Consider the following 24,771-nt stretch of genomic DNA (forward strand, 5'->3'; position numbering starts at 1 on the left):
TTCGATTTTTATGGTCATTATATACTGACACTGCAACGCAATGTAGGCGTTGCAGAGAGAATAAATAGATGCAGCATTTGATAATTTAACCATTTTATGCCGTAAGGCACACCAGTCGCTGGGCTCGACTTGTTACAATACTTTAACCAGACCTCCGCCTCGCCTGCAGGCTAACTAAATGTAGCAAGTTGATTGTGTTTTCGAATACGGATATAGCAGTCCCACAAAAAAACTGAGTGTTGTGCAAGTTGAGCAAGCTCACGTTTGTTAGGGTGGGAACTGCCCAGCGCTAGGCGTTCTCCGCAACGCGAGCTCGTATGGAGAGAGAGAGAGAGCAAACATTTATTTGTAGTGAGATTGGGAGACTTCCTCGTAGGGTGGAATCGCGAATCCCGCGCGTCCTCTGCTACAGGGCGTCTCGATGAAGGCACAAAAGACAATCCCCGCTGGCCAAGCAGGGGTTACGTAGTGAACACAAGCATTACTTCTGTGGTCACTGGATTAAGAACATTTAGGTTCAGCTGCGATTTTGTTGGACTATCCGGCATGCGGCCTGAAAGTGCCCGCTTTCAAATGTGAGAAGGCAAATGAAATACTTTGATTCCCCACTTTTGAAAGTAGGGTTGGCAAGTGGACCGGTAACAGGTGACGCCGAATACACTTAGGGAAGCGCGAACGAGGAGTCCTGCTGAGGTGCACGCGTCATACATAACTTGTCTCGACGGGTGGCAATACTGTGTGTCGCTATATTGACTCAGTGCTAAAGGTGTTACCGTCTACACCCATCGTAATGGGTTCTGCCGATTTTTTTTTCTCAATTGAACATTAAGAATATTATGAAGAAAAACAATAATTTCTCTAGCATTTCTGCATGCTTAAGCTTCGCAGTCCTCATTGTAAGTTAACACGGAAGCGAGCATTTCTCATAAATTGAGAATTACTCGGCTCTTGCGAATCTAAGTGGAGAACTAATAGATTTCGGAACAACCACCTTTTGCCACGCTGTTTAATAAATGTTGCGCAGTCAGGAATTAGACTTCCTTTGTACTGATTTCCGAAGCCCGGGTGAGGACTCCGACAAACGGCCTACTGATTAATACCTTCAGACACGGAATGCGGAGGGCCGCTTCTAATTCCTGCAATCGAGCTTTCCCCAAACCTTTTCAATGTGGCTTGTAATCTTAGTTCGTTCAAAGTCGCTCGTCTATCCTTAATTATGCAGCATGGCTGCTCGGCTATGAGAGATTACCATCCCGTCGCCTTACAACCCCAGTCATCTTCATTGAACATGACGAATGGGCGAATGTTTGCAGTAGTCATAAATTCCTAATTTCTTCGTGTGAGGCTGCTAGTTCTGTTGCCGCAGTCTGCATACCAGCCTAAGACGCACCGAAATTTCTTTGAAAGGATGCCGTGAACTTGGCAAAAAGTACCAATAATCCAGATTTTCGAATTGATTTTCCACAAATTGTTGACTGAATAAACTTGTATTTAAGGGTTTTGAAGAGTCTGTTATCTATAAATTGTATTCTGCAGAGTACAGTCAACCTCTCTGTATGGCTTTCATAGATTACGAAAAAGCATTTGATTCAGTAGAGATACCAGCAGCCACAGAGGCACCGCGTAGTCAAGGAGTAGAGGAGGCTTACGTAAATATCTTGGAACATATCTACAAGAGAGAGAGAGAGAGAGACAGAATAAACTTTATTCAAGAACCCCGGTCCGGGTTCGACCGATTTGTTCTAGTTGTCTGCCAAGCCGAGCGTTGTGATGAGCTCGATCATGGCACGTACGTAGTCGGAGGAGGAGACCGCCAGCCACTCCTCAAGTGTCGTAGGTCTACGGTTGGGTGAGAGTTTGGCAAGGCTAGCCTGAATAGCGATACTCCTCAGCTACGGTAATTCACCACAAGAAAAGTAGGAAGATACCTGTAAAGAAAGAGGTCAGACAAGGAGACACGATCTCGCCAATGTTATTCACGGCGGGCTTGAAAGAAGTATTCAAGCTATTAAATTGCGACGGCTAAGGGGTAAGGATCAACGACGAATATCTCAGCAACCTTCGGTTTGCCGATGACATTGTCCAGTTCAGCAACACTGCCGACGAGTTACAACAAATCATTGAGGACCTTAACAGAGGGTGTATAAGTGTGGGGTTGAAGCTTTATATGCAGAAGACAAAGATAATGACCAATAGCTGGGCAAAGGAGCAAGAGTTCAGGATCACCAGTCAGCCTCTAGAGTCTGGGAAGGAGTACGTTTACCTAGGTCAATTACTCAAAGGGGAGCCTGATTAGGAGAAGAAAATTTGCAGAATAATAAAATTCGGTTGGAGCGTATACAGCAGGCATTCTCAGATCCTCACTGGAAGCTTACCATTATCACTACGAAAAGGTGTACAATCAATGCATTCTACCGGTGCTAACATATGGGGCAGAAACTTGGAGACTGACAAAGTCCGAAAACAACTTAAGGACCGCACAAAGAGAGATGGAACGAAGAATGGTAGGCGTAACGTTAAGAGACAGGAAGATAGCGGTGTGGATAAGAGAGCAAACGGGCATAGCCTATATTCTAATCGTCATTAAGAGAAAGAAATGGAGCTGGACAAATTATGTAATGCGTAGGTGATGCAGTGGACTTAAAGTAAGTTCATGATGATGACTTGTATTCAAGCGACAGAGGAGTGAGCACGATCCTTTCTGGGAAAAAATATTGCAGGCGTTTAAGGAGTGAAGCAATGACCAGCTTTTGCATCACAATGACATATAAAAAAATAAAACTGGTATGGGATACAAGGATAATCTTGTATATCCACTAAAAAATTTTGTTTTTATGCTAACTCGCTAAGCCGTCCACTCTATCACTTCACTCGCGTACCTAATCGCTCGCTCGCTCACTCACTCATCACTCACTCACTCACTCACTCACTCACTTACTCACTGAGCGAGTGACAAACTTCCTCAGTCAAGAAGTACAATTAGGATAGCGCTTCAAGGAACTTGAAATCATTAGGAACTCACTCATTTATTGTGACAATCTTCACCATGACAAATTCATTTCTTTACACACTGTTGTTTCCACTTCAGAGCTTTTAATAAAAAGGTCAAATAAATGCGTGCAATGAGTGGCTATGGTGTTAGGCTGCTGAGCACGAGGTCGCGGCATCGAATCCTGGCCACGGCGGCCGCATTTCGATGGGGGCGAAATGCGAAAACACCCGTGTACTTAGATTTAGGTGCACGTTAAAGAACCCCAGGTGGTCAAAATTTCCGGAGTCCCCCACTACGGCGTGCCTCATAATCAGAAAGTGGTTTTGGCACGTAAAACCCCATATATTATTAAATGCGTGCAATGTACCTGCTCATCAAAAGCAGTCGCGCTGACGCCTCAATAGGAGAACGTGGAAGCTATACTGTTTTTTTTTTTTTTTAAGTGCAGTGAGACCTATTAAGTTTCACAATGCAGATAGAAAAACTCTACTAGTACAGGAGTGCTGGTCTACAACATTGAACCACTTAAACACACAATAACTGTGGACCTTCGCGCACGAGAAAATAATACTACGAAAACGAAAGAGGGCGCACATCTACTACAGATATATAGACGGTTATATAGACGGTTATTCAAGAGGGTTATGAGAGAGGTGATTTGCATTGAGAGCATCACTTAAAGCTTTCCATGGTTATCCTGGTGCGCGTGTCTCTCTACCTGTACGACACTCAACGTTACCCGGCGAGCAAGGTGACCGGCTGAATTTCAACAAAACCACAGCAGCCGGATCACATTTGGGAGCACCATCACTTTAGTCAGCGACAATTTTCGCTTTAACAGCCGGGGGCATGACCACAGCGATATGCATAATGCATGAGCGAGGCTCGCATACCTATCGATAGCCGCGGCGACATCGTTCAAGGGTGGCTGCTCTCTTGACGCAGTTGCAGGCCTTTTATTTTATTTTTACTTTTCTGTACCTATATATTACGCAAGCGTGGTGGCGCGCGCTTTGAAAGTCGATTTTCCGCAGAGCTAGCTTTTGTCGCGTTGCAACGGAAAAAGTGCAACGGAAAAAAATTTATATTTCATGGTACGAGCTTAAAAAAAAGTTCATTATCATCTTGCGACGCAGCTGTAGGATGCGCTAATGACGGGATAAATACGCAGTGAACATTTCACGGGGTGCTGGTTAAATAGAAAAACTGAAATTTCCCCGCAGGTTATGGCCGTAGCAATCTCAACCTTACAACACTACATTATTTGCATATAATAGTATAGTATGGCAACCCAAATCTGAGGTTCTGTGAGCGAGCCGCGGAAATATTTAACGCTCTCTCGTGTTCAGCTGTCCGTAAACTTTTGATGTCGACTTTCCCTGCTGCTTTCGGCCATGCTGGCGCAAATATGGGCGCACCTGACGGTGATATTCCTTTTCGCAACTGCACGTGTCAAGCTCGCCTTTGATAAGTCCACAATTGTGATAACTACTAAATTATACGAATGACAGGTGCAGTCAAGGACGCAACGTAGAAGAATCAACATTTGGGCGAGCTTGTACTGGTAGGACATCTTGACGGGACAGCGCAATACGACATAGACAAAACGTTGGTAAGATACAGGACAGCGCGCTGAACTCGCAACTAACTTCATCAGAAAGCTCTCACAAATATTTAAGTACTACCACCTATACTCACATGCTCTACATAGATCGCGTCATTATCGGTGCACAGGCGGAAGTGCAAAACCATGTAATGTGATGCTATATTATGAAACGAATGAAAAATGCACATTCACTGCCATGCAAAATTAATGAAGGCGTGCTTACACAGCGCGTTCCTTTCGTCTGGATATGGTAAGCCTCAATAATATATTTCGCAGTCTGATTGCTACGTGCTGAAAGAACTGTGGTATCTCTAAAGATCGGAGCACACGCATGTTCTGAGCAATGCCGCGCTCCTTGTGAGTACGCATTACCTACTAGTGAGCGCCTATGCGCTGTCAATCTAATGTTCAGGCATCGACCTTTTTGGCCGATATAGGTGTGGCCGCAGGAAAAAAAGAAGCTTGTAAACAACACCCATTCTACAAGGCACAAATGCACTGGACGCGTGCTTAGCAGTGCGGCCTTTCTTATTAAAAGTGGAAGCAGCCTGCTCCAAGTTCCTATCAATCTTACCACAAATGTGGCCGAAAAAAGAACCTTAACATCAATCCTGCCTGCTAAATTCCTGAGGCTGTGCGATAGTTTATGTGCACATGGAATTACAACAACTTTCTTTCTTCTTTTCAGCAGGCTCTGAATTACTTTCTTGTGGGCGCTCCTAATTTTACGCGCCTAACAAGCACAGTCACGCGGATAGCGCCCTCCTTAAAACCTTCCGCTCTCGAACGCCCCAGTTGCATTGAAGAGCTGTCAGAAGTCTGGTTTAGAAAGTTTAGATTTCGAAAGTGTGGAAAGTAGGACCGAGAATGCAGTCCCATTTTTCGCCACCTTTAATGTGCGGAGTTAAAATTTAGAATTGTTTTTTCTGACCTTCGGCAATACATTCAGCACACATGCTTATCAGGTAACTTAAGCGTTGTATTTCAAAATTCTCGCTCGTTTTTAGCTGGCATTCCATATGTGAATCCTAACCCCGAGCCACATTTGTTGGAACACTTCAGCTATGTTAGCAACCGTTTGTTGAAAATTAGAATTCTTGACAAAGACCAGAAAAACAACATACTTTACATCACTTTGATTATTTGGTCGTCTAGGTTATTTTCTATACTTCTATCAACCGTGCCTAAGAAAACGATGCAACGGTTTGCATTTTGTATAAATAAATATTGAGGATTTTCGTTTCAACCAGACGCATGCCACATTTATTTACTGAACACGTCTATAGCCATCACTAGCATGACGCGTTAGGGATTAGAATCCCTTAACTCCTGCTCGTCGTTAGTCGATCCGGTCGTTGCATGCTAACTAAGCCTCAAAGTCTAAAAAAATATCAAGCGCGTGAAAAGAAAATATTCATAATCTGCATATATAGTCAAACTTATACCCCTGTCTCACTGGGCGTCTAATACCCCTGTCACACGGGAAGGAAGGAAGGAAGGAAGCAAGGAAGGAAGGAAGGAAAAAGTGGAGAAAGAAAGGTAGGGAGGTTAACCAGTTTAGCTTAACCGCTTTGCTACCCTACACATGGGTGAGGGATGGGGGAGATTAAAGATGGGGAAGGGGGAGAGGGAGAGAGAGCACATAGCACAGCACACACACATCGTCCGTTGGAGTCAATCAATCTGGCATGGTACGTGACATCACTCTCACAGCCGCTTGTCTAATCCAGTCTCTTTCAAAAACCGAAGTAGTCCCTTTGTCGCCTTCACCTGCGATGTCTTCTGTCGGCGGCATGTGAAAATCGTGTCGAGGGACAATGGTCTACTGTCAAGGTGCGCTAGAACAGATGCCAGGGACTGTCGCTGAACATTATATTCAGGACAGTCGCACAGAATATGTTCCAGCGTCTCCTCGCAAAGACAGGCATTACAGAGAGCGTTGTCGGCCATTCCAATGCGGAAGGAGTAAGATTTCGTGAAAGCCACCCCTAGCCATAAGCGATAAAGCAGAGTCGCCTCTCTTCGGCGGAGTCCAGTTGGCATATAGAGATGCATCAACGAGGGCAGACGGTATTGACGGTTGCTCTGGTTGGTCTGGCTGTTTGGTGTGCACCATAGAGAAAGCGTGATCTCCTGTGCACGCACTCGAAGTCTGCTAGCTGCGTCGGATCGTGAAAGCGGTATGGCCTCTTCTTGTGCGTCTTCAAGAGCTGCCCGAGCGGCATTATCGGCATCTTCGTTTCCAGTGACGCCGCAGTGACTTGGCAGCCACTGAAACGTCACGTGGTGTCCTTTCTCCTGTGATGTATGGAGTAGGCATCTAATATCGAATACGAGCTGTTCGAATGGCCTGCGACGCAGAGCTGATAGTACAGATTGTAGGGCTGCCCTTGAGTCGCTGAAGATTGACCATTGTCGAAGTGGCTCCCGATTGACGAAACGAAGTGCAGCGCGAAGAGCAGCTAGTTCAGCAGATGTCGATGATGTTGGGTGGTCAGTCCTAAAGCTGATGGTAATAGCTTTTGCTGGGACAACCACAGCACCGGACGAACACTGCATGTTTGTGGAACCATCAGTATAAATGTGTTCACTGTCCGTGTACCTCTCGTGCAGAAGAAGCAGAGACAGTTGTTTCAGCACAGGCGACGACAGTTCAGACTTTTTCCCGATTCCTGGTACACTGAGATGGACTGTGGGGCTGATAAGACACCAAGGGGGTATCGATGGTTTAGATGCAGCGGTGAAGCCCGATGGAAGTTTGTCGTTGTATTTGATGATAGTTTTAGAGAATGATGATTGGTGCCTGTCTGAAGGTAGTGCTGCAAGGTGGTAATAGGTGGCACGTGCAAAATGTCTGATGTGCGTTCTCAGGGCTTCCACCATAATGTGAGTTCGCATTGGGTGGTCCCGAGCAATCGCAAGAGTTGCCTCTGTTGACGCGCATCTGGGCAAACCAAGGCAGACTCTGAGTGCTTGAGCTTGTGCTGCCTGCAGAACACGAATATTTGTCTTGCAGGCGTTGGTCAGTACAGGTAGACTATATCTTAGAAAACCGAGAAAGAGAGCTCTGTAGAATTGAAGCATTGCGTCTACTGACATCCCCCACGTCCTTCCTGTCAAGTATTTGAACACCTGGGAAGTTGCTGTCAGGCGCCGTTTCATGTAGGCCACGTGCGGGCTCCAACAGAGGTCTCGGTCAATAATTACGCCAAGGAATCTGTGGGTTCAGACATAGCAAATGGTCCGCCCATTGATTGAGATGATATAAGGCGTCATCGGTTTGCGAGTAAATGCTACTAGTGCGCATTTTTCTGGTGATATGCTGAGACCCTGTTTACACAAGTAGTTCGCTGTCAAAGTGGCCGCTCTTTGAAGTCGCGCACGTATCTGAGGACGTGTGACTGCCGAAGTCCAGACACAGACGTCGTCAGCGTATATTGAAATTTTGATGGTAGTTGGCAAGTATTCAGCAAGTCCAACAAGAGCGAGGTTGAATAGCGTCGGGCTGAGAGCACCGCCTTGAGGAACGCCCCTGCTGGTATAGCGTCGCGTAGTTGGACCATCGTCAGTTAACACAAAGAATGATCTTGCAGATAGGTAACTTGCAATCCACAAAAAAACTCGACCACCTAGGCCAACCGTCGCAAGGGCGTCGAGAATGGCCTCATGTAATACGTTATCGTATGCCCCTTTCACATCTAAGAATAAAGCTGCAGATATACGCTTACGGGACCTTTCGTGCTGGACATATGAAACGAGATCAACTACATTGTCGATGGAAGAGCGGTCACGTCGGAAACCAGCCATGGAAATCGGATAAATCTTGTAGTATTCAAGGTACCATTCCAGGCGGCCAAGGATCATCCGTTCCATTATCTTTCCTACACAGCTGGCCAGCGCTATTGGGCGGTAAGAGGTGAGTTCTAATGGGGATTTGCCCTGCTTTAAGAGTGGCACCAGGCGGCTTACTTTCCATTCGTCAGGAACATTTCCCTCCTGCCATGAGGAGTTGTAAAGGCTCAACAACTCTATCCGTGCGGACTCTCCGAGATAGCACAAGGCCCGGTATGATATACCATCCGGACCCGGAGATGATGAGCGCCTGCAGAGAGCTAGAGCCGCTTCAAGCTCCTCCATTGTAAAAGGAAGGTCCATGCGGCAATCACGGGAATGGGGGACGTCAGCTCGGGCTGGAGGATCTGGACGAGTCGCTTGGTCTGCGATCCGTGCACAAAAGTCTTCTGCGACATCGATGTCTTGCCGCCCTTGGAAAAGCGCTAGCGCCTTGAATGGGAAACGCCGTTCCGGAAGGCAACGCAGACCTTGCACCGTTTTCCAAATGTGAGACAGTGGCTTGCGGGGCTCGAGTTTCTGGCAAAACGTTGCCCAATGTTCCGACGCTAATCTATCCATACGACGCTGAATCTTCTTTTGCATCCTCCTGGCTGCCCTAAGGTCATGGATCGATTTTGTACGCCGATATCGACGTTCCGCCCGGCGACGAAGCGCTCGAAGTCGCTCTAATTCTATGTCGAAGTCATTTCGCGTGGGAGAGATCGTCATCATGCGAGTGGCGTTTTGCATCGTAATTTTAATCGTTTGCTCTAACCCAGATGGTAGGCCCTCGCGGCAGGCATCTTCCATCTCAGATTTGAACTTGGCCCATTGAATCGTTCGAATGGTACTCCGTAAGCCTGATCTAGACGACAAGCCTTTGATGTTCAGATAGGTGGGAATGTGGTCACTCCCATGTGCCTCAATGTCTGGAAACCACTTCACACATCTGGCGAGAGAGTTGGAGACGAAAGCAAGGTCGAGGCAGCTGCCGTATGTCACGCCTCGAAGAAAGGTGGGGCTACCATCGTTTAGGAGAGTAAGGCCATAGTTGTGGGCGACGCTTGCTAATCTTCGTCCTCTTGCATTTGTCCTTGTACTTCCCCGTGCTGGATGGTGTGCATTGAAATCTCCTATGATGACCCATGGGGCGGGACAAACACTCAAGATATCCGCAAATCTTTTGGTATCGAAATTGCTGGAAGGCGATATATACACGCCTATGAGAGTAAACAAGAGTTTGTTCTTTTTAACTGTGATGCATATATACTGATTGTCGTCGTGGGGCGCAATTGGTTGCAAAACATAGGTGAGTTCACGACGAACAAAAATGATGATTTTGCTGCATGCACCATTTGTTGATGACATGATAAATTCGTATCCTGACAGTCTTATTGATTTCGACAAGTTGGGCTCACAGATGACGATGAGTGGAAACAGATTGGTGTACACAAACTGACGAAAATCTGAAATTCGTGATTTTAGCCCTCTGGCGTTCCACTGGATGACGGACGCTGCCTTGACTTCTTTCCGGAAGGATGAGGTATGGGTAGCCATCTTTCTAGTTGAGGGATGCAAGCACTGGGCTTAAGGCGTCCAGCACTTTAAGTGCGTTTTGAGCACAGGGTGTCCCGATGTCCACTAAAATTGCTCGAATGGCCTCCATGAGAGAACGTAGCATCGAGATGACTTGGCGGTCTGTTTTAGGTGAATCATCCATGGCCGGACAAGGATCAGGTGGGGCCCCGACCTTCTGAGGTTCCTTCGCAAGGGAGCGGCTCGGTAGCGCAGGCCACTCCTCTAAAGATAGTCTTTTCTGCTTCCTTCGTGGAAGTGGTGGGCCTTTTCGCGGCGTGACTAACTGGCACCGCAGTGGAGTGGGTACTGTCACTTCGCGCATGCGCCTTCTTCGAAGACGTACGATGGCGCCTACGTCGACGCCGACGCCGGACTACTTCGGCTGCCTCCCTGTGGGCCGAATTGTCTCTCGCCATTTGCTTGAGAACCGCGCGCTCCCTCTTGATGCGGGGACAGTCCTTCGACGAGGCCGCGTGAGGGCCGCTACAGTTGACGCACTTCAGGACCGTGGCACCGCAGGTCTGTTCTGCATGAGGTTCAGCGCAACGGGGACACAGTAGCGAGTTGGGACACACGCCTTTGACGTGTCCTAGCCTGAAACACTGATGGCATTGAAGCGGCTTCTGGATGAATGGTCGAACCGGATGTCGGAAATGTCCGACTTTAACGTGGAATGGGATGCAATCCCCCTTGAATATTACTTTTACGCAGCGCGTATTCCCAAGACGGCGCACTTGCGTAATGATCGTGCCTTCGTATGCCGGCTTGATGAGGCTAGGTAAGTCATCATTGGGAATGGCAATGTCAATGTCGTAAATCACACCGGCTATGGATGTGTCGTCGATCGGGATAAAGGGGCGCATTTTGATTCCGTCTAGCTCTGTGATTTCTTGAAGTTTTCTAAGCGCACTCGCGTTGTACACGTCTATGGCGAGTATATTCTTGCGTGGATTGATTCTTATGTCTTTAATTTGATCCGGCACCGCACATTCCAGGAAAATGGATAGGGCTTGCCTGTTCAGCAATCGTAGGTTGCTTGACGGTTCTTCCGGCATAAAGATGATGACGTGTGGCCAGCGCGCAGGCCTTGACTTCACAGTCGTTGTGCTCGCAGGAGTTGACGGCGCTGTGTTGGCGATTTTTCTCCTCGCCCTCTTACTCCGGACGGGTATGAAGCCGTCGTCGGATGGGTCGTCTTCCGACATAGAGTACAGCTCGGTGTCTTCGGTGTCACTGGGGGAGCCAACTCGCTTCCTTGCGGTTGACGGCCGTGATGACTTCTGGCCAGGCGGGCTTCTGGCATGCTCCGCGTCCATGGCCGCAAGACGGGGAGGCGAGGCACCTCGAATAGCGAAGATTTCACCAAAAATTCACAGAGCACAGAAACAAGTGTTCTGCCAAGAAGACACTTCGTCGTCTTCCCCACACGGGAAGATTTAATGTCATTCGAATGGAATGACATTTACATCGAATGCGTTAGGAGAACTCATTCGCATTCGATTTCAAACCGAATGCATACTCTTGACCCCAGATAGACAACAGCGACACGCAACGCGAAAAATTAATGCGTGCATCAGCGAAGTCAGAAGATATTTTTTAGACTTACAAAAAGGAATAATTATTTTCGCCGCGGTGATATTTTCACCACGGCCTGTGCTCAAGTGCTGTTACTCCTCGCATCAGGAGTCTGTTGCGGCGGTCGGCCATATTGGATGTGTTGATCGAAGTGCTTTTAGCTGTGAATAATTGGCGTCAGAATGTTTTCGTCCGTTTTAAGAGTACTCGCAAAAGTTCTTAAACGCGTTTAATACGAACAAATTTTCTTTGAATTTCACAAATTTTGTTCCAAATCGTCATTGCTATCATTTGCGAATGCCCTTATATTTTACTGTGTAGCACCGCAAGAGACCGATTGGCATTCGATGCATCGAATGCCATTCGATTCAAATGAGATTAAATCTTCCCGTGTTACAGGGGTTTAAATGTCATTCGAATCGAATGGCATTAGCATCGAATGACATTATTCGGTTGCTACACAGCGATATTTAATGTCATTAGCACCGAATGACTTCCGCAAACGAATCAGTTCGAGAAACTCATTCGGCTTCGCACTCGGAGCGAATGTGTACTCTCAACCCCAGAAACAAAGCAAAACAGGACAGAGCGCTTGCACATTGAAAGCCGCATTCGTAAAGAAATAATAACTTTTGCGTATTTTAATGAACTGTTTACTTTAAAGAGACAAAATCTGAACGGCAGGCTGTCGCAAAATGTTGTTACTCTCCAGCTCAACAGCGTCTGGCCGCCGCCCATGCCGCCGCCACTCTGCTCGTTGGCAATATTTTAAACACTCGGGCACCTGGTTGCACGTTTTGGTTAATCAGGCATCGGCAAGCACTTTATATGCACTTATGCACTTATGCAAGCACTTTATACCTACCTTGTTCTACTTTAGTCGCCACGTTTTTTCGGAATGATCGCCAGTGTTATCGCCACCGAATGGCATTAATTTTTCGAGTGTAGCACCTCCGCGGGTGAATGACATTCGTTGCACCAGATGCCATTCGATTCTAATGACATTAAAACGCCCAATGTGACGGGTGTAAGTGACACAAGCTGCGCCATATAATGTAAGATGCGACCATGTATGTACCATGTGCTTCTTACGTCATAGTCTTACTGTGAAAACGTTGCTTGTATGGTGCTTGCATGAAAAGGTTATTTGATATGTAATTTTGAACCCTGATTGTAGTAAGATAAACCCATTCAACAGCTAAGGAGTAGCCGACTTTTTTAAATTGTGCGTCAACATCTCCTTATATCGCATCAATAATAAAAAAAATTCGCGACGTCTCGACGCTATTTGAATGCCCAGCAAGCTAAGTACGACAGGCATTCAAGCGTGTCTTACCGATAGTGCAATTCCACCTGCACCTCATTGGCAGAAACTGATCGTGTAGCAATATTTAAAATGTTTATGAGAATGAAACAGGGCATCAACCGGCTGTTTTCTGTAAGTCTCAAGTTTGAAAGATTACGGAAACTTTTCGCGGACACAGACAATGTGAGGTTCGTGGCCCAATTTTTTCAAATGATGCATGACGCAAGTCTCATTGGGGTTTTTTGAGCTCGCTGAAGAAACTGCGTAAAACGATAACCGGCAACCTCAGTTGTAGCGACAATGTCCCGTTATTCAGACGTGGAGGCTACGTTGTTTTATTGAGGAAAGCAGGCTCGGCTATGAAGCTTCAAAGCCGAGCCAATAATAATAACATAAGCGTATAGGGCTTCCTCTCTTGCAGCCGTGCGAACTTCGCGAACAGGCGCTAAATAGACAATCAGATCACTATACACAGTTTCGTTATTATTCCAGAGAGTGAGGGCAACCAATTTCAATGTGTCATCTTCATTGAAACCTTATAGCCGACAGTCTGTATTCATTTACAGTTTGCAAATGGCAGCTCTTTTAAGGCAAAAAGGAGCCACAGTATAATAGGACGCTTGATTGTAAAATCTACATCCACACTGGCTCTGCATGCCGCCTTAAAAAAAACGGACAGATTGGGACATGGGGCAGACAGCGTTTCCAAGGCATGCGCAAATAGCTGAGTCCATTGCCTTTCTTTATTTTCATATGCGAATGCAAACCTGCTTTCGCAACGGGTAATATTTATGTGCATATCATTACTCCACGATTCGGCAAGTCCACTACCACGCACGCAGTAAATTTCTCTCTTCTCGCGTGGATTTCTTCTTTTTTTAATTGTCTCGACTTATTCGCTCGACAAGCAAGCAATCGTCTGCGAGCTCTCCCACAGTGACATCAATTTCCAAAGCCAAGGGCAATGTTTTCTGGCCCAGACCCTTCCGGATCGCTTGGAATGACAAAAGAGAAGTCATTTATCATGGGTAAAACTAATTGCGCCCTGCATTGCGCGGGAAAGCTCCACAAGAATTGGGAAAGGAAGGGTATTTATATTTTGTACAGGGTTCCATGACAATGCGGGTAGCTTCATTTATCGCGCGACGTAAAGGAACGCCGGAAACGTTGATGACAAATTCTAGTGCCACTTTTGTCTTCCATTCTATGTATTTTTTTCTTTTTTCAAAGCGTTCTCTTCACTGGAAGTGACTAGCTCTTTATACATAATGATTTCAGACAAATCGCATATAGCCAAGGGCTTTGTTTGTCGAGCACGTTGCTTTGTATCATTTGTTCTTGAACCAAGGGCATCGCACACACACACACATAAAAAAGAAAAAGAAAAAAAACTTCGCGTGTCAGCATTGTTCTTTAACTTAAACCCGAACTGTGTCTAGATTAGCACAACAATATAATGGAATCATTCTATAGCTTGTAGAGAGCTGACGGGTTGGATAAACGTTGCTTTACTACTCATTTTTTTTCATCATTACCTACCAGCTAGTGCTGGCAGCAACCTCGCAAAACAATTCGTTCTCAAGATGAAACCTAATTTCATGGCGAACCCTGATTTTCTCTGTAAATACATGTGCCAACCACTAATTATTTTTTAACAACCATGGGAACAATTTAAAAGAAATGTGTTGCATTTGAAAGGGTCAATTAGATGGTCCATTTTAAGCACAACTTTGCTCTGCGGTCGTATAGCAAGATTTAGGTAAGTTTTGGTAAGTGTGTGTGTGTGCGTGTGTGTGTGTGTGTGTGTGTGTGTGTGTGTGTGTGCGTGTGCGTGTGCGTGTGCGTGTGTGTGTGTGTGTTAGCTTAGGTAAAATTGTTACACTAGTTCTTCCTTTTTGTATATTTTTCACTTGGGTCATAATGGAGGTAAATATAAGCATGCAGGCCCGTTTCATGCAATTGTCACCTAGAAACTGTGTTGTCCACAATCCATCTTTTATAGTCTTGATCCCTGCACAGTTTCACACCTTTAGGAGCACTTTCACGAATTGTCTTTGTCCCGGGACACTTTCAAAGTAGATGGCGGGCATGCGCGGCAGACGCATGAGCAGAGCACTTCGGACACTGGGGCAATGCCTTCGTATACAGTTGACCCCAAGCACAAGTGAAGGCTGGTGGGAGGGCCGCCCCGGTGCGAAGACTCTGGAACGAGACTTCCTCCACCCGAGAAATATTCTTCAGAAGGGAGCAGAGACGCGAGGGGATAAGGGCATGGATGCCACGCCGGAGGATGGATTTTCGGGCAAGGAAAACAGAGCGGGCGTCAGAGCGAAGAGAAAGCGGAGGAGTTGCGGGTGTCGGCAAAGAACGAGCAATGTGGTCAACAGGGTCATTGTTGTGGTCGTGACCATGTCCCTGCACCCAGTGGACGGTAACGTTCCCAGGTCTAGAATTATGAATTTTATGTATATGCTCAAGACACGCAGTGTTTTCGTCACTTGTTCGAGAAGCTTAACTGCGCCGAAGCTGTCAGCATATATCTGGGTTTTGTTGATGTTAGGCATATTGACAAGGGTCTCTATTGCATCGTGTATAACCGGCAGCTCAAATATTAATTGGTCCGAAAATTACACACTGATTCAGCAAGTTCAGAGTGTACAGTACTAGTATTGTAAGATTTAGATGTCCTATCAGATACTGTTCGCAACACTGTGGCATCAAGGTTCTTTTTTTTTTCCTTTGCTGAACTGCCGAATTGGAAAATGGGTGCTTATTTTACTGCTACAGCATTTAGCAGCTCCAAACTGGGTTTGCCTGTGTCCTTCCGCCGCCGATGACGGCTGCCGTAGTTGCCATCGCCAAGTCGCCATCATTACCGTGCCTTTACCAGGCCGATCTCTTCAGCCTCAGCTCCGCCCTCGCGATAGGATTATATATAAGGGAAATGCTGTCCGAACCCAAATAACGATGACTGTCGGCGTCAACGCAATCAGCATTCAAGCAATGTAGCGACGCACTAGTGCGGGGCCTCCGAGAAGCATGTCACGCTGGTGCGTGCAAACGCGTGTAGTTATTCCCTCGCTGCCTGAGGTCGTTCGTAACACGGTGCGAAATCGACGGGCTACTGCACTTAGGGAAACCGTGACACATGGGTTCAATTTCGCCTAAAAACGGAGAAACGTTAAAGGATTATTTTTTAATGACAGGTGTTTAGAACCGATGGTTTGACATAGGGGAGATAAAGATCTGTCGTATAGCGTAAATTTGGTATAGCGTTTCCCTAGAATGGTAATCGCATTACAGGGAAACTGCTCACCACTGCCGCTTTATAGATTACGCTGAAAGCAATCCAAGACCTAGCAAAAGGACATACACAGCAAGGCATTGTGCGTCAAAAGGAAGCGCTAGTGAGCACATGGCTGTTCTGTGTAATCATGCAACTGAACATGTAATCATGGCATAATTAGGCGGCTCCCAGATGTCGATAAAGCACGCAGGCAGAAGCACAGTTGTTATCCGATGGTTTCATCACTTCGATACGCTAGATGTTAAATACGAATGCCAAGAAAACGCGTAGAGGGTAGTCAAAGTGGCGCTGCTTCACTTGCTCTTCACAAAACATTGATCGTAATTCACTAAAGTAATTGTGAGGAATAGAAAAAAATGAATTCTGAGGTTTTACGTGGCAAAACCACGATATGATCCTCTCCTTAGGGGGAAGTCCGGATTAATTTTGACCACCTGGGTTTCCTCAACGTGCACCCAACGTACGGGACACGGGTGTTTTGCATTCCACCCTCATCGGAATGCGGCCGGGACTCGATCCCGCTACCTCGGCCTTAGCAGCGCGACACCTGTGCTACTGCGCCACCACGGTGGATGAGAGAAACAGGGAGTTTCTTGTGGACATCGGTGTAATTCTATCGTATCCACTTTTTTTTTTTTTTTGGACGGGGGGGGGGGGGGAAGGGGGGGTACATAGGACATATATTGCAGTTATCGCGATTCAAAACGGTGGTTTAATACAAACATTGGTTATAATTCTTTGATATCACAAATGACGCGGCCATCCGAAATATGGCAATTGATGTTGTAGCGACTGCACCTTGGTCCAGGCGTCCCCATTACAGTGTAGTTGCAACGACGCGCGGGCTCGTATTCGCCGGCGCTCGTGGCAGCTGCTGAAGAAGCCAGGACAACTCTGATTTTTATTTGGGACTAATGGCTGACGTCTCTTCTCTAAGCTCCATTCCGTCCAAGGCCCCACGAGGTCATTCATGTTCGTTTTCTGGCTACCCATTACAGGCGCCTTGCGATGAGCTGCAGTTTCTCTCAACACAGCAGCTTGTGTGCTTGGCATTTTGAATTTTTATTTCACGCCTAAATGTCATAGTTATTTAAGTAAGAATTGTTCGCCTTGGAAGACGAAATTCGGGGACGCGTTAATTGCGTCCTTGTGACTTTTCGTAATGCTAATATTGCTATAGGCGTTACGCAAGACATTTTCGCCTGGTCATCGTCGTTAACGCTTTTGGCCGCGGCATGGTCGTGCAATTAAGCTTTTTTTTTTCCACTGAGCGTCCACTTTGGAAACAGCTATCAGTCCTTCTCCTGATTCCAACTCTGGCTGTCACTGTTAGTTCGAAGTAGCACAGATCTTGAAGCACCACACTATTCAGGATTCTCCCTTAATTAACGCTATACTGCGAAGCCTCTAAATACTGCGTGTGATAGTCAATTTCTCTTCTTTTAACCATGTAGTGGTGCAATATATGTGCACCACTATGCACCATTTTCTAAGCATGTTGTAGGGCAATTACCCTGCAAGCATGTGTGTTCATTGAAGAAGCACTGAATCGCATTTGTCCTAAAATATTCATACTGTGAACCGCAAACAGGCGCTCAATGAGGAGCTTCACTATCCCTTCAATCCTTAGGTTTGTGAATAAAACAACTCTTCAAACTACGAAGAGACTGCGACCGTATAACAGCTCTCTTGGAAGGTATAAATATTCCTAGCTTAAAAACAATGTCAGTTAAAGTCTAAACAATTGACATTTTAACGCACACAAAATGCATGATTACATTCAATAAAAACCACAGGACGCTTTGTCTATTGCCGAGTAGGGCACTTAGTGAGATTGCGGTAATATCACTCTGGGCGCGCATATATACTCGCAATTGCACTGATTAGTGAACACACCTCGAGTCGTTGAGTCAGAGGTTTCCCGAAGAAAAGTGTGATTTCTTGCACTTAAAGCCACTTTTAGACCTCGCATAAATCTCACAGAAACCACGCGCAATTCTTGTGGATGTCTCTTAGACAGGAGGTAGTAGTACACTCTAGTAGTAGTACAACAACAATGATATCTGCTATCGCTATCAATGTGTCCATTACAGTGTACATGCGGCCTATTAAAAGGTACTTGCAAGCATAGCACAGTCACAAGCAATTTGCTCCACCGAATAAGTTAGGGTAACATTTCAAGTGTGGGCGAGTGAACATCTTTTTATGTATGTTTCCGTGGTAATATTTGTTCTATAGATTTATGGAGTGCTGATGATTTATGGAGTGCTGAATGTAAATTTGTCGCTTGAAAATACTTTGCTTTTTTCTTTCTTTGCACAGACCAATGGCTAAAACGAACCAAACGACTGAAGGTATCTTAAACTTTGGGGAATAAATTTATCTGTTACATTTTGGAATTGCAAGACTTTAGCTCGTGGAAAAGCCAGCAGGATGTAATTGCAGTAACGCTCTGCCATACTGAGGGTTTGCTCTCCACAAGAAATTGCAGTACTGGTATGGATTTTAAAGCAGCACCTCAGCAAATATATCCCGCAGACTTTCTTCCAACTTTCGTGCGCGGTAGCTTGAGCTACAGATATATAGAGCTCGGAGCGAAAGGGATTAAATTCAGCTTCCAGAGGCTACCTTCCTACGTATGAATTCTGGTAATGAAACACCAGATGTAGTACAGAGCGAAGCACTTCCGAATTCGCCCAAGATCATATTAGCAAAGAGCAGGTTGGCGAACCGAACCATAACTCAGCCAAATACCAGAACTAAACCGTTATGTTCAGCTGAGCCGGACGTGAACCATAAACCGGATGAACCGTTAATTTCAACTGAAGCAAAACTGAACCGAACCAAAATCCTCTCCGCCATCATGCAACCGGAACTTTAGGCAAGAATCGTCCCGGACCGGTTCGATCACATATCGAGCCCAGGTTGATTGTTACTGAAATTTTACGAAAGCAGACGGCGCCTTTTGCGTCAATTCGGCGCAGCGTGCGGTGTGTTGTTTCGGGAATGGCCTTCTGCATAATGTAGATTTCTCCCTTTTAATGACTTCTTTGTTTTTACTTTGTGCGCAACAATGGCTGAAAGGAACTAAAGAAGCTAATCAAATTATCTGTTACACTCTCCCCAGTGATCTCATTGGCTGACTGAACTTATGCGCGTGGTTCGCTTAAAGAATAGGATAGTTCGCTTAGTCGATGCGCACTATCTAGACAGACCGTCGCTGACGCTGCGTCGTGTGGAGGATACTGCGTGATTGTGATCAGTGCGTCTGCTGTGTTAAAGAACTGTTGCAAACTTGTTGCGTGGTCCGATAAGCGTGTTTGCGCTCCATACCGCCAGTGACTGCTGCTACATCTGCAGCCCGAATATGGCTTCGTGGGAACTTTCCGCCGCAGAACAGAGATGGCGACAACCTAACGAAGTTAAAGGAGGAACGGACTTTGTTTCGCGGTGCCCGCCCATTGTCTGCGATTTTATATAATTGCAGGCTCTCTGTATGTCGTTTCGATGGCGTTACAAATTTGTTTGGGAAGCTGTGTGGGCGTTTTAAACCGCGTTTAAGTTTGTCCAATGTCCCGAATGAAGTCGACGTGTGGCAAAAATTATATTTCAAGGGAACACGAGGCATTCAATAGGTGACGCGCGGACAAAGGGCGTCAGTTGAATACAGATTTTGGAAACAAATATTTATGAAGTGCTCGAAAGCGTTATACGGCCATTGGGCGCTATGTTTCAAAGTTTCCAGAGAGAACTGTATGTGGTACCTAGTTTATATTCAGTGTAACTTAGCGTAGCCGTGCGGATAAACTTTAACGCTTGCGGCCTAAATATGAGTGCTATAAATAATTGCTGTGCGCTCGCTTTTTCCCTATTTCGCTGCGTTATACGACGTTCATACTCACTTTCCCCGCGGTCCTCCGTATAGTGAAGGAGCCACCTTGTTTACATTTGCGGAAATTGTGGTACATGGAATGGGTGATGTGTAGGCGAAGTTCGTATAGTTTGGCTTATTACGTCATTTCTAGTACGCTGCATATGGGAGTGCTTTGGAGAATCGAGAGTGTCTTTTGTGAACGCCGCAATGTTTTGCTTGCTTTCCCGTGGAAACTGTAACAACGGCTGTGATCGAATCTTGCAAAAAACAAAAAAGTGGGAAACAGTATGACCCAAAGCCATTGGAAGGCAAATCTTTGTGAATAAATGACAGTTCTTTTTTTTTATCAATTCTTGAAGCAGTGCTCGAATGTGTTATACAGCTATTAAACGCTGTTTCCCGATGCCCCAAGGGAACTGTACGCCACACCGAGTTCACATTCCGTGGAAAAAGTGGCCGTCTTAGATATGACTGTGGAGGACTTTCAGCGTCCCTGGTTTAATTGTGAGATTTGTAAATAATTACCGAGTCCTCTTTAACTCTCTTTCTTTAAATCAATTTTCGTGTGTTATACTAGGTTCGTATTAGGTGGCCCCTGTGCCCTTGATGAACTTAAGTAGGTACCTTGTTTCTAATACGCGAAAATAAGGGGGAAGGGCGTGGGTGATGTGTTAACAAAGATCAAAGTATTAGGTTTGTTTGGAAGAACTTTTTGCTGGGCGAGTTGGTGCATGGCTATACGTTTTAGGAAGAGTGGCGCACAAGGAAGAACGAACACAGGAAAGAAAAAACGAGGTAGACGAAAAGAGCGCAGGGTTAATTACCGCATTTACACTATATTACATATGGAAGCACTCTAGAGCATTATAAGGTCTTTTCCTTTTTGTTAAAGAATTGGCGCAGAACTTAATCCATGCTCCTGGGAGACGTATATATAACTGCTACTGAGGTCAAATTTGGCGAAAATGGGGGGAACATCTTGGCCTATCGAAATGTGGAGTTAGATATGTTTGGATGAATTGCGGCTTCTGTAAAGGAATTATTGAGCAAGTGCTCGAAATACTGACACCCCCGTTAAACGCCATGTTTCGCAATGTGTCGAGAGAACTGTACCCCAAAGTGAGTTTAAGTTTGCGTAAATGAGAGGCATGTTAGGTTTAACCTCTGACGAAACCTTAGCGTTCTCGGCCTAAATGTGAGCTCTGCAAATAATTACCGAACCCTCGTTGTCTCCCCATTTTTTATTTGTTAAACGAGTCGCTAGTGGTGTCCTCCGTGAACTAAGCGAGTCAACCTATTTGTATTTCGCAGAAATAGAGGGAACGTGGCAATGCGCAGGCAAAGTTCAAAGTGTGCGGGTAATCAGCCTTTTCAGTAAAAACTTATGGAAGTGCTCTAGAACGTTATAGTTTCGTTTTAAAAATCGGCGTAGAATTTAGATAGCTGTACTGGAACAACAACGCGTACCACGGAGATCCAACTTGGTGAAAATGGAAAATGGAAGGACGTTATGGCAGGTGCGCATACGAAGTTAAAGCTGTGCGAGTGAAGTACAGGTTTTGCTAAAGTTTCCTCAAGCAAGTTCTCGAAAGCGTGTATATGCGGGAAACGTTTTAAAATATGTCATTGAATTATACGGCCAACCGAAATTATTAATGCAACTGCCCCAAAGAAACAGCTTCACTGCCAAATTAGCTGTGATTCTGCAGTTGAAGCCGCACATCATAGCTGTTTCCTTTTTTCCTATATTTATTACTGTTTCTTTTTGTGTCTTTTTGTCGGGATCAAGAACTTTAAACGATTTTTTTATACAAATTATTCGTTATTCGCTGCAATTGTTCAAACGGCTGCGCACCTTAGTTAAAATATTAATACATTTGTTGAGCACACTACTTACGTATTAAGCTCCTATAAATATTTTGACCCCAACGGCATGGATTCAGGAAGTATTTGTACAGTTGTTTTAGTTGCGACTGCTCAATATTACAAAATATTACGGGTTCTCTTAGAACTGCAGATGCCTTTCATTTTTACAAGAATTAGCTCGTATAGCATGGTCGGTTAAGCGTTAGATGAGGTATATTCATTTTTACAGGAAAAGGTGTACAACGGGTATAGCAACCTCATAGCTGAATACTGACTGAAAACTTTTGTGTCTTCCTTATTTTTCGCTATAGATAACTACCGGCCGCGCAACTACACTATGGTGCCAGGATTTTCGGTACGCGCAAGAAATTCCAGAGAATATTACATTTTAAAGTGACTTGCTCATAACTCGCAATAAATGGTGCATGGAATTTGGCGTGTGGTTTGTTTGCAAGGGCCCCTCGAGCATCGCGTTACTGTGTGAATTTCTGTTTTTTTTTTCTTCTTTCTGATTTTATCCCCTTTAGCCCTTTCCCCAGCATAGGGAAGCCAGCGGGTACTTACACTGGCTAACCTCCCTGTCTTTCCTCCCCTTCTCCCTCTCTCTCTCTCTCTCTCTCTCTCTCTCTCTTCGAGACGTCATAATTTCATTGAATAAATGCGTTTGATGGCTCCTCGGGGCTTCACGAAGGCCTCCGAATCTGCAAATCCGTGATGGCTTCACACAACAAACCGTGAAGCCTCATTTCTTGTTACCTATCTTAAGTTAATGCCCGTTTGAAAGATAGCCGTTCGCACTAGTTCTAACCCAAGTAAACTTGTCTACCCAAATGTACTAGCCCGTCTCACGGCCTTTTTCCAAATGCACCGCACTTTACTGCGAAGACCGTAGGCACGCGAATGCATTCTTTTACTTTGAACCCATTTCAATCCGAATGAACCAGTTCGCAAAACTCCAAACCGGTTCGAACTGTTGTTATTTTTGCTACGGAGCTGCTGAGCCTCAACAGAACTGAGGAACGTAAACTCGAACCTGAACCAATGCCGAAAAAGTTTCGGTTTGACGCTCTGCCTAGGAGTAACCAGGTCCGCAAATAGAGAATTAGCCATCACGTCAGTCATTCTAAATTCCTGTATATAGTATAACTAAGAGGCTCAACCAGAGGAAAAATCATGATCTTGTACAATCTGCACTGGATTCGCAGACGGCAATAAAACTGGCGACGCCGAGCATTACTGCCAGCGCTTCAATGCGTGGAAAAAGAGATCATTTGGCGAACTCAGAGCAAACAAATTTCATGTCATATTCGTGTGTGCAACATGAAATGTTCCCGAAAGAACCACGTAGGATACGTAAAGCCATGCTCCGTCTTCTCGCGATTTTACACCATTGCAAGCTTATGCACGTGTTGTAGCGCCCTTTCGGCTTTGCACGTTTACTACCGTGAGGCCATGCAAAAGGACATAAGCACTAGACGTCCTTAAATCGCAATAGTTGAAACCTGCATATATGGATCATGTATTCTTTTTTTGTCACTTATGTGCTTGGTTAATTGAGTTGCATGATCCTGTAAAGTCGAGGCTATAAACAAAGCTGAAATCAACCTCGTTTGACAATGACTAGAGATTTCGCTGCGTAATGACTTATTGCATTTTTCGATTTCTTTCTGGTTAATGTTTTGACTTACCGAGCACTGTCACCAAAAGCTGCGCTTTGCGGATTCCACGCTGCATCGGGGGCGTCATGGTTCCGTCGAGTTCCTCGAGTCACAAAGTAATCACAACACTGGCCCTCCTTGCTTTGGCAGTTCCGGTCAGAAGGCTGGCACGCCGATAGCTGTAGTCTCCAGCTACGTAGCAAGGTGATGAATTTGGTGTCAGCAGTACCAAAGATTTTTGAGTCATCAGCTGTCAGCTCTATGGGAGGTATATAGCACTGCTACTGTTCTTGATCGTTCTCGCGATATCAACGTTGGAAACTCCAGTTCATCTCACGTTGGCACAGCACCACGAACAAGGCTATATTGGCCAAGAATACCGCTGGCGCTTGTTTGACCCGGCAAAGCACCTAAATTTACCCCGTTTCTGACTAGACTGTGGTAGGTTTGCTCAAAATCCTTTGAGCCTGCGAACTGATAGCTGTCCCTGAGTTTCAATATTTAAGTATATTTTTCTTCAGCGATTGTGTGGGGCTACTGAGAACCTCACAACCAGTGCAAGGCAGCGCAATTTTGCCACGCACCACATAAAAAAGCTAGCCGTCAGAGTGAAAAGTCTTATCCCTCAATAGCTAAACACGCGATCGACAACCGATTATTATCGCCTGCTCAGAACCCTGCACTAATGTAATTTCAGCTGATGATTATTAGCTTTTTATATGGTAGAAAATGCCCGAGTTTTCGTCGGTATCATACTTCATTGAAGATGTGAAAACAAGAATTATTCATGAACCGAGGAATTATTTCTCAATGCAGTAACTAACGTTGCGATGGTCACAAAGCGTGAAAAGAGGCACGCCAAGTTTCATATTGGTGACATGGTGAGAAGGGGGGAGGGGGGGGGGGGGCATACAATATTTTTTTTATAAATTCCGGAAGATAGGTGGCGACGATGGATCAATCTTGAGCGAGCCAACCTTCAACAACGCTAACAATTTGAGTCAGCGGTGGTTACGCACTAGTGCTATATAAAGTTGAAAGTTAAAAGTCAATAGAATGCCATCTAAAAACAAGAGGTCCCCTATAGTATTCGATTCATCGGTGGGTGAATCTAAACACTGGGAGTAGCCCCCAAAACGAGAGAGTACTCGAGATGCTTATGCATGGGGCAGCTG

The 24,771-nt window shown here is 45.5% G+C and overlaps 1 protein-coding gene across 2 annotated transcripts in view; it reads right to left on the reverse strand.

The window, feature by feature from the left end:
- The window catches only part of LOC126536787 (cell adhesion molecule Dscam1-like), a 236,582-nt gene extending 212,096 nt beyond the window's left edge, over nt 1-24,486 (reverse strand). For both annotated transcript variants that reach the window (XM_050183790.2, XM_055073936.1), the window contains exon 1: nt 23,627-24,486. In XM_050183790.2, coding sequence (XP_050039747.1) covers nt 23,627-23,684 — 58 coding nt within the window. In that variant the 5' untranslated portion in view covers nt 23,685-24,486. The remainder of the gene's footprint in view (nt 1-23,626) is intronic.
- Between the last annotated feature and the right edge of the window lie 285 nt (nt 24,487-24,771).

This window comes from Dermacentor andersoni, chromosome 4 (assembly GCF_023375885.2).
Source record: "Dermacentor andersoni chromosome 4, qqDerAnde1_hic_scaffold, whole genome shotgun sequence".
Taxonomy (NCBI): domain Eukaryota; kingdom Metazoa; phylum Arthropoda; class Arachnida; order Ixodida; family Ixodidae; genus Dermacentor; species Dermacentor andersoni.